Raw genomic sequence first — 10,745 nt, 5'->3', positions numbered from 1 at the left:
GAGCACAGAAAGCCAGCGCTCTACCAACTGCGCTCCAGAGGCCGACTCGAATGAGTTTTTTTAATAATAAATTCGTTTAGTGTTGTTAGGATTTTATTGTCTTCTGCCTGCTTAATTTATAATGCTGATTATGTGGCTTACTGTTGACTTTGTCGGTTACACATAAGTTATTTGTGCTCACAGACAGTAAAGGAAATTCTATAAATTGTAAACGTGACATGCTGTCTCTGTGCTCAGTCATGTTTTCTTTCTTTTTTGGGGGGCGGAGGGGGGCAGTCTAGCGTAGAGGAATATTAAACTGGTCCCTGCATGTCACTTTTATTTGAACTGCTCCAATATTACATGTAAGTTTGTAAAATAAACTGATTTACATTTACGCTAGACTTGTAACATGAAGTAATTGTTTCCAGGTTTGTTTAACGACGTTTGATCACAACAACAGCAGCAGAATGGCCGCCAGCAGGAAGTGTGTAAGTATCCAATACACAGCAGACACTGTGTTGCATAATATTCTGTTTACTTCTTACGATTAAACTTAAAAAAAAAAGCAGCGGAATTTCATATTTTCTCCTGTTACATACAATCAGAAGCAGGGGTCCTCAGCTATCTGGAATTCATTGTCACGTCACAGTATGAAGTGAAATACCTGTAGTAACGGTTAGAGTCTAATGCATCAACAGTAAACATAAAACTGTCAGGATTCGGATACGTTCTCTTGTCTTCCTTATGGCGTGCGTTAAAGTGAATGTGAACAAATATAGAGATGCCTAAGCAGAAATCATCAAAGTGTAAGTTTATACGATGGCTCTCAGATGACTTCTGAAATTCAAATGAAAAATGTAAGTTAACTATGCTCCTCTAACCTCTGTCTGTGTGGAGTGTTTCTTCTCCGCTTACAGACTGATATTGACTGACAAAAGGCAGTTTGAAAATGGAGACTTTGGAAAAGATGGGTGTTCTAGTCCCGTCGCTCTAATTTCCGGCAGCCAATCGCGTTGCAGGTCGGCTACATTTAAACGTGTGCGTCTTGTGATTCGCTTATGAAGACGTTATTCATTTCTTAGGGCTCGATAAATGCTTGATATAATCGCCCGCCATTTTGGCTCTTTCATTGGCGTTCGCAGAAAGCACACGAAGACGTTATTTGCCGCTCAATTATTTGCTGAATTACAGTGCGTTTGATTTATTATCATAGGAGCTACGACATGATAATGTTTAACGATGTGGCAAATAGATTCCTCGTATGGTAGCTCGGCAACGAAAGAACAAAAATGGCGAACGATACTACCTACCTAGACTTTATAGAGCCTTCACTTCCTAAGACGTAAGCAAAGAGGAGGAGTCACGCCGGGAATAACAGCTTCGCGACTATATATAGACAGCTCAGAAGCCAATCAGTGTATGTCATCAAATGAGTTCATAGGAACTCTGAATGTGAATATTCATAACCAGGGTTAATAAAACAATTAGTGTCTACTTTTTAATTTAATCTGTAGGTTAAACAGCTGTATAAAATCAAAAAGCATAATAATAATAATAATAATAATAATAATAATAATAATAATAATAATAATAATAATAATAATAATAATATATTATGTTATATATTATATTATTATTATTATTATTATTATTATTATTATTTGTAGTAGTAGTAGTAGCAGTAGTAGTAGCAGTAGTAGTAGCAGTAGTAGTAGTAGTAGTAGCAGTAGTAGTAGTAGTAGTAGTAGCAGTAGTAGTAGCAGTAGTAGTAGTAGTAGTAGCAGTAGCAGTAGTAGCAGTAGTAGTAGTAGTAGTAGCAGTAGCAGTAGTAGTATTAGTAGTAATAGTAGTGGTAGCAGTAGCAGTAGTAGTAGTAGCAGTAGTAGTAGTAGCAGTAGTAGTAGTAGTAGTAGTAGTAGTAGTAGTAGCAGTAGCAGTAGTAGTAGTAGTGGTAGTAGCAGTAGTAGCAGTAGGCCTAGTAGTAGTAGCAGTAGTAGCAGTAGTAGTAGTAGTAGTAGTAACAGTATTAGCAGTAGCACAAGAAACTGTTACTTTAATCCGTAACTAAGACAAGAGTTATTTTCAATCAGTCGTATTAAGAAATTAACTTTTTGTAATTTATACAGTTTCTGTATCATTAAATTCGGCGAATAATTGTTCATGTATGCACTGAAACAACAGCTGTTTGCAGAAAATGAAGGATATTGAGTGGATGAAGGTCAATAACGATGTAGACCTATATGGTAATAACATAATTTGAAAGGTAACAACTATCTTGGAAATGAGTTGAACACACAGAATGATTCATTGCAGGACAGAAATTCTCTCTGCGGATTGCAACTACCCACTTTCGGTTAAGGGAATCTTTACTCAGAGGAAACCTGAAGCATAAACAGTCGTATTAGTACAATAGTTTGTCTTCTGTAACATAATACTGAGCAAAAATCGTCGTAGAAATTAAAGATTAACTGATCAGTGAAATGTAACATTCCTTCCTTCTTTATCTTTACATCCGTGTGGATTGCTGCTATGGTGACAGAAGAGTACATGCAAATAATAACAAATGCCAGTAGGTGTAACTATTTAGGAATATAGCAGAAATCAAACATTAAAACTACTAAGAATATGTATAGGCCTAATCACTATTGAATCAATCTAATAGCTATAACTGTTACATATAATTTATTTATAATACTTGGGACTAACATACAGTTGCCAGGTATCTTGTATCATGCAGAATGTCATGCATTTGAGGCCTGAAAAAATGTCTCCCGTATTAAATCGCTATGGGACAACAAAAATTCCGTATTTACGAACATTATACGTATCTCATAGCCAATGGATTGTTTTTCGTTTATCCTTTTCCCTTGCTGTTTTTATGGATACCGTGTTTTGGATCGTGATAAGAAACAGTCAATGTTTCCAGAAATGTGACAACGACACAGCTATATTTAAACCTGCAGCTGCTTCTGTTTCAGTTAAAAGTAATTTTAATGCCAAGCAATATCTGTGCATGATTGTTGATACTGTAATATTGTTGTTGGGTTGTCTATAGTATGTGTGAAAACAGGGAAAACGTTTGAAACCAAAATAAATGTTTCTGCTTAGCATTAAACAAAGAGGAATTGTTGGATTTAGAAAAACATAACTTTTATTTAACACTTGCATCAACACAACCTCTGGACTTCTTATTTGTTTGTGTGTGAGATACACTCCCTTTTTGTACATGGGTCGACTGTGTTTTTGAGGGGGAAAATAATTTAGCATCGAATATTATAATAAATTTTCAGTATTTAAATTATAAATTAATATATATGTCTACATGTTTGAATTAAGTTACTGTATTTAGTAAACTGTCCTTCTAATTTTGTTATATTATTGGCTAAGACCACACCGTACACGAGTGGCTACAAACATTTTTGTTTTATAATTTTAATTTGTACTCACTAGCAAGCTACCTAGTTAAATAAATAAAATGCATTAAACCTTTATGAAATACATAATCTAACTAGAAATGAATACCTTTTAATCTTCTTCGTCAAAACCCAAAAATTCATCTCCATAGCCAAATGAAGAGTCACTTGAAACCTCTTCTACATCATAAACTGAGGCTTTATATAATAAATAGGCCTAATTGTCCTCTGCACCATCCAGTATATTACTAATGGCAAACTACTTAAATTATTTAACCCCTGTCTAATTTTTCACAGCATCCTATGAAGCTTTGACAGATGCACAAACTTTGTATGATATTTTCAGAGAAAAAAGATGCGCCTTATATGTCGGTAAAAATGTTACCTCTACCCAAACTATACCATTAATTAATTAAACATAAAATACTGGTTAGTATGTTAATAAAGAGTCTTCCAATAAGAATGTTCTAATTTTAACATTATAACAGCTGATGTGTTTATAATGCTATAGCAGTCACATTTTTCCCATGGTTACAGTATTGTTGTTGGCAAATAATCATGGAACGTTACACCATTCCGCAACGCGTAAAAATCGTTAAAACTAATTTCAAATTGGGCCATCTTCGCCAAGCATGCTGTGTATTACGTGAAGTGTATGGCGTGTGATAAGAGAACATTCTTGGCCTCAATTGGAAAGTATGCACCTCAGAAAAGTCTAGTTTCAGCAGGATGGCGCCACGTATCATACTGCTCACGAAACAGTCGACTTTTTGAGGCAGAAGTTGAGAGGCTTCTTCATTTCGCGTGGTGGTGATGTTAATTGGCCTCCGAGATCATATGATTTAACGCTGCTGGATTACTTCTTACGGGGTTATGTTAAATCATGAGTTTATGCCAATAAACCAGAAACAGTTAATGACCTAAAGAACAATATCTCGTGCGTTATTCGTGAAATTGAGCCTGGTTTATGTTTGCCTGACTTTGAAAATTGGAAGACCCGTATACGCGCAAGCCGACGAAGCCGTGGCTGCCGTTTAACAGACGTTCTCTTCCATACGTAATGGCATTAAGTGAGCTTAAAAATAATACTAATTAAAAAATAAACCTCTTTCGTTAATACAATTATTTGTTTCATTTTGAAAGTATGACACTCTTATAGGAAGACTCCTTTTATCAGTTTCAGTGCTGTAGGTACAAGTATTTTTTTCTTAGACTGTGTTCTAATGTGCTAGTAATTAAAGTATATGCTCTGAGATGGTGATCACAGATTTCTCTCTCTCTGTCTTAGACGTCCCTCGTATTTTCCTCGAGTTAAATGTTGCCAAGTATCCATTATTTGCATTCTGGAAATTTGCCAAATTCACACTACTAGCGAATCACCTCCAAAATAAAATGACTACAAATAATCATCATGAAATGATTTTCTTCTGGTCAATTACAGGATTACAAGAAGACAGGCAGTGCCTGCAGTATGTCGGGGGCAATGTACGAAGTGAAACTGTCTGGGCTTCTTTTTCTTAGAGGAGTCAATGAGGGACAGGAGTTCCGTATTGCCTCCAACATGGAAGCAGGTGGGAAGTTTGACGATATTGTATTTAGCTTTGGGGGTAACACAACGTTCGTACAATTGAAACACAAAACAGGAAAACGTCAGACAATAACGGCGAGGAACCTGATGGAAGAAAAGGGCGACTTCAGCATTACGAAGTACTACAAGTCCTACTGTGAGCTCAAGAACAAGTGGGGACAGCATCCAGATCTGCAGCACTGGGGTCCATTCCGTGATGTGCGGTTCGTTGTTTACACAAATGCTGCAATGACTAGAACTCTGGGTGAAAATGTTGACGACACTGCACTCCATGATGTGCTCATGACAGGAGGGGAATGCATACATTTCTCTGGCTACGACTTGTTGAAGGACAAACCTGAAGCGAACCAGTTTCTCCATCAGTTCAGATATTACACCGAGCAAGCCACTGAGAAACAACTTGATCAATTCATTAAGGCAGAACTTCAGACTGCATTGGGAACAGATTCTCATTTCGAAAAGTTTCTGTCCCATGTAAAGAACTGGTGGGAAGGCCCTGGCTCGTTCCTCACAAAAGATGCCACGTTTTGGGAACAGATGGTGGAATGCAATATTGCTGACATCTGCAAACCAAAAGAAGGTCAGCTCTCATTACTTAATGTACGATTTGATGAAAGGTATTTGAAATCATTTAGACAGCATCTGCCAGCTGAAGGTGGTCTTCTGATTGTTAAGAACGTCAATGCAGTCACTTCCCTCAAAGTACACCAAAGTGTTGAAAAGAAGATTATGATAGATGCTAATGTATTGCAAGATCGAATGAGTGAAGTGTTAGCTCTGTGGAATCGATGTCCAGGGTGGGATATACTTGTAGTGAATGGCTGGGCGGAGGAAATACCAGAATTGCACAAACATTTAAGTTCAAGAAAGACACTTATTGAAATTCATGACGGTGAAAAGTTGAAACAAAGAAAGATAGTTACTGAAAATCATCATGGTGAAAAGAAGGCAGGATTCAAATTTAAAAGTTATACAGATACATTCCGGTTTGGTGAACTGGATAAGGAGACAAAAGAAAAAGTATTAGAATGCAAACTGAACTTCCAAGGTGAGCTCATCAAGCTAAAATCGTTGGTTGACAACAAAGCATTTGATGAAGCATTAAATGCTGAAATTGTAATTCAAGTAGTTTCTGGAAACGTCGAAAGAATTGGAAAGGAACTCACTAAACAATATGAATACTATATCCCTCGTACTTTCTTGCGTAGAGAACATGTGGATAGGAGAATATTTTTTGCTGAAAATGATTGTATGGTTGTGAGTGGAGTAACACAACAAGACCTGCAGCAATTAGTTCCACCTGGAAAATCTGTAGAGATATTTGATGAAACAAAACACAATGAAGCAAGTTATTGCCGGCATTATGTTGGAAGTAAAATGGACTTTGAAATGGCCACAAGGATATACAATTCCGTTCACTGGCTTCACAAGGAGGAAACTGGCTTTGTTTGGAGACAATCAAAAGGTGGTGTAACCAATGTCTTACGGCACCTAACATATGAAACATCGAACAGGAGCTTGAGGGAAGCCATGCTGCTGTCCGACAAGGTGAAGGTGCTTGTGGCTCATCCTGGAATGGGAAAATCCACGGAAATTATTAATTTAGCTCACGAATTCAAGCGAAATGATCCTACCTGCTGGGTGATAACAGTAATTTTGAATGACCATACTGATTACCTAAGTGGGCATCTGGTGTCTCCTATCGATCTCCTTATAGAGGCAGCAATGTTCGACAGTGCCTTCCAGAAATCACTTTTCGAATTTGAATTGAAAAATGGAGGCAATATTGTAATTCTGATAGACGGGTTTGATGAAATCAGCCCTAATTATTCAGACATGGTATTAAACACACTAAGGCAACTTTCGTCGTGTAAATTCAAACAATTATGGATCACTTCTCGTTCTGTGATGAGGAAAATGCTGGAAAAGGAATTCTCCTGTCTTGCATTTGAGCTTCAACCTTTCACAAAAGAAAATCAACACGATTTCCTCGCCAAACTGTGGAAAAATATATCTGATGATGCTCATGGCATCAAGATATTTATTGCCAGGTTGTTGGAAATGATGGGAAGGTCACTAAATGACAAACTTGGACAATTCACAGAAATTCCACTACAGATCATTATGTTGGCTGAAGTGTTTCAAAGCAAAGCCTCTGACTACTGTCAAACCGGGAACATAGAAATTCCTGACAAACTGGATTTGTTGGATCTTTATTGCAGATTCGTGGATAAGAAATGGGATATATATATCAATGAAAAGGGCGACGGCAACACAACAAAGCTAGTCCTGCAAGAATTTTACCAGTCGCTGAGGAAAGTATTTGAGAAGAACCACATGGTATGTGCCTTGCATTCCCTGCTAGAACGTGAAGACCTTGAGAAACTCAGCTGTTTCCATGATATTATGAGCCGAGTCGAAGCTTTAAGGAGACGATTTTATCGAGGTCTTGATAAAACTGGAATTATTGTCGAAATTGTTAATTTCAGAGCAGTGTTCATTCACAGAACCTTCTCAGAGTATTTTGCTGCAAAGTGGTTTGCAAAAAATTTCAAAAAAGAGAAAAAATATTTAGAAAAGATATTGTTTGATCAGAAGTTTAAAGTAATAAGGACATTTTTTCACCGCATTCTGAGTCAAGGATTTCGATTGCATGTGGCTGTCCTAAATGAAGACAAAGTATCTCTCCTCGAATTGCTCCATTCCCAACGGTGTGATGTGAATGAGAAGGACAAAGGTGGGAGAACGCCCTTGCACCTGGCCGTGATGAATCACATTGAATGTCACGATGAATATCATGGGAACTACGAAGCCATTCGTAATACAACTACGCATGAAGTCCTGGAGATACTACTTGATCACGGTGCTGATTGTAGCATTGAAGACGAAGTCTTGTGCTGTCAACCCCTCACACTGGCAGACAGATTTGGAGCATGGTCAGTTGTAGAGAAGCTACTGGAAAGACACGCACAAAACAGTGACATTAGCTTCAGCTTGGAGCATATTAAGAGTAAGGAGCTCCTAGAGAGAAACTTGAAAATGGTAGCAGAAGGTGGGTACATTAATATTGCCAAGTTCCTCTTCAACTCTGGTGTAAGTGTTCAGCATCCAATACGAGCAAAAAGTAACTGGGAATGGGAAGTAGTTAGTGGCACAATGTTACACGTTGCTGCAGATGCGGGAAAGAAAGAAATGGTGGAATTTTTGCTAAATGCTGCAAAGAAAGAATTAAAAGACTCCAACGTGAGGACATATTTTAAGAAGGCTGATGACAGTTCTCGTAGATATAGGCCTACTGTAAATATGTTATTTCACAGGGATCAATTTATTAACATACGGGACGATATGAATAATACTGCTTTGTCATACGCAATTCAGCATGGTAATGTGCAAATTGTGACACTGTTAATAGAGAGAGGAGCGGATTTTAAGTTTTGCAGTAAGTTTGGTAGTATTCCAATATTCCTTGCAGCCGAGTATGGTCACGTGGAAGTTGTGAGGCTTTTAATAGAGAGAGGTGTCGATGTTAATGCATGCAATCAACATGGTGAGAATTTGATATTCACTGCAGTCAGACGTGATCATGTGGATCTTGTTGAATTTTTAATAGATAGGGGCATTAATGTCCATGCACGCAATAAGAATGGCGACAGTCTAATATCCAGTGCAGTCGAATATGGCCGTGTGAATATTGTGAATTTGTTAATAGAGGAACATGGCATTGATGTGAATGTATGTAACAAGTACGGTAACAGTCTAACATTCATTGCAGCCGAACGTGGCCATGTCGACATTGTCAAGTTGTTGATAGATAAAGGCGCGGATATTAATGCGCGCAACAAGCTTGGTGAGAGTCCATTATTCACTGCATTGAAGGTGAGGTACGGTGATGGAAATATTGAGAGGTTGTTAATAGAGAGAGGTGCCAATGTTAACGTACGTACCAATGACGGCATCACTCCAATAATGGCTGCAGTTGAAAGTGGTCTGCTGAATGCTGTGTGGATGTTAATAGAAAAGAACGCTGATGTTAATGTGCGCAATAAACTTGGTGAGACACCTATAATGATGGCACTGAAGCACGACAATGAGGATATTCTAAAGTTGTTACTAGGGAAAGGAGCGGATATTAATGCAAGAACCAACGATGGTGTCAGTCTAGCAATTGCTGCAGCCAAACGTGGTCTGGAGAATCTTACAATATTATTAGTAGAGAGAGGAGCAGATGTTAATGCAAGAACCAAGGATGGTGTTAGTTTAGTAATGGCAGCAGCAAAATGTGGTCTGGAGAAACTTACAATGTTATTAATAGAGAGAGGAGCAGATGTTAATGCAAGAACCAAGGATGGTGTTAGTTTAGTAATGGCAGCAGCCAAACGTGGTCTGGAGAAACTTACAATGTTATTAATAGAGAGAGGAGCAGATGTTAATGCAAGAACCAAGGATGGTGTTAGTTTAGTAATGGCTGCAGCCGAAAATGGTCTGGTAGAAGTTGTAAGTTTATTAATAGACAAGGGTGCTAATATTAATAAACGCAATAAGCATGGTCAGAGTCCAATATTGATAGCAGCTCTACACAATCATCAACATATTATGTGGCTGTTGGCTGAGAATGGTGCCGATGTTAATGTGTGTGGTAAGGACGGCATTACTGCAATAATGGTGGCAGCCGAAGACTGTGGCGAGGACACTGTGAGAATGTTAATAGAAAAAAATGCTGATGTTAATGCACGTGGGAAGCTTGGTGAATGTGCAATTCTGAGTGCGACCATAAAATGGCGTGTGGATGTTGTGAGGCTGTTAGTAGAGCATGACGCTGCTGTCAATGTATGTAATAAGTATGGAGAGAGTCCGATGTCTATCGCAGTTGAACGTCGATATGACTCAATGGTGAGGTTGTTAACAGAAGCAGGTGCAGTGAATCAGTTATAATCATTTTATGACAGGCTTATAAGATATTGTTTCCCGTGTTACAACAATCATAGATCTTCTTCATCTTCTTCTTCTTCTATTTTGGATTCTTATTGACCAATTCCCATTCTGCAACATCCCAGTGTTATCAATATGAATTATATACGTAACTATAAAAACTCTAACGCAGTAAAACATGTGAGGCTGATAGCCTCTGTAACATGACCACCTCTTTCAATTGACCGCATTTTTATGAACCACCAAATTTCAATGTTTCCTTCATTGTTCTACATATACTGTATTTTATTTCATGGGGTGGAGTTTCATAGAAAGGCTTTTGCGGACAGACCTTCTACTGTCCCCTACTAATCGGTTGTCGTAAATAGATGTCTTCCTTACTGTGACGGAAATCTTGTCTTCTACTGTCAGTAACCAATCACAACCCTTGTTCAGAAGAATTGACAGGTTCCCGTCAAATCCACGTGGAGGCAGGGTTGCTGCACCTTTCCTAATTCCAAGAATCCCGTAATTCTCATTTCGGGGTTAGCAGGATTGTGGCAACTGTGCAATGTTGGGACGAGGGGACAGGATGGAACTGTGAGAGTTGTTCGTGTAGGAAGTCATAAATCTGTAAGTTCTGTAAGTGGGTGTTCAAAGGAGCCACCGAACTGCACTCCTTACAATTTTAACACTTAGATAACCACTGAATAAGTTGCATCTTCTTTACTGTGTTAACTTTTTAGATAATTACCTGGTGACTAGTTTCGAAGTGTTATCCTTCATTGTCCAAAGCCTAGTGAAGGTCCGCACTATCTTCTGTTTTCCTCTTGTGGTGCGGATTTTCGTGATTG

At 38.2% G+C, this 10,745-nt stretch overlaps 1 protein-coding gene across 1 annotated transcript; it reads left to right on the top strand.

The window, feature by feature from the left end:
- The first annotated feature begins 275 nt into the window (after window positions 1–275).
- On the top strand, window positions 276–9,915 carry LOC138695377 (uncharacterized). The gene is made up of 2 exons (XM_069819794.1): window positions 276–470; window positions 4,837–9,915. Exons 1-2 carry the CDS (start codon window positions 450–452, stop codon window positions 9,913–9,915), a joined length of 5,100 nt encoding a protein of 1,699 aa, XP_069675895.1. The 5' UTR covers window positions 276–449.
- Window positions 9,916–10,745: the final 830 nt, after the last annotated feature.

The sequence above is a fragment of the Periplaneta americana genome, chromosome 2 (genome assembly GCF_040183065.1).
Source record: "Periplaneta americana isolate PAMFEO1 chromosome 2, P.americana_PAMFEO1_priV1, whole genome shotgun sequence".
In the NCBI taxonomy this organism is placed as follows: Eukaryota; Metazoa; Arthropoda; class Insecta; order Blattodea; family Blattidae; genus Periplaneta; species Periplaneta americana.
Note: the sequence above shows the minus strand (reverse complement) of the source record. Positions and strands in the feature narration are given on the sequence as shown.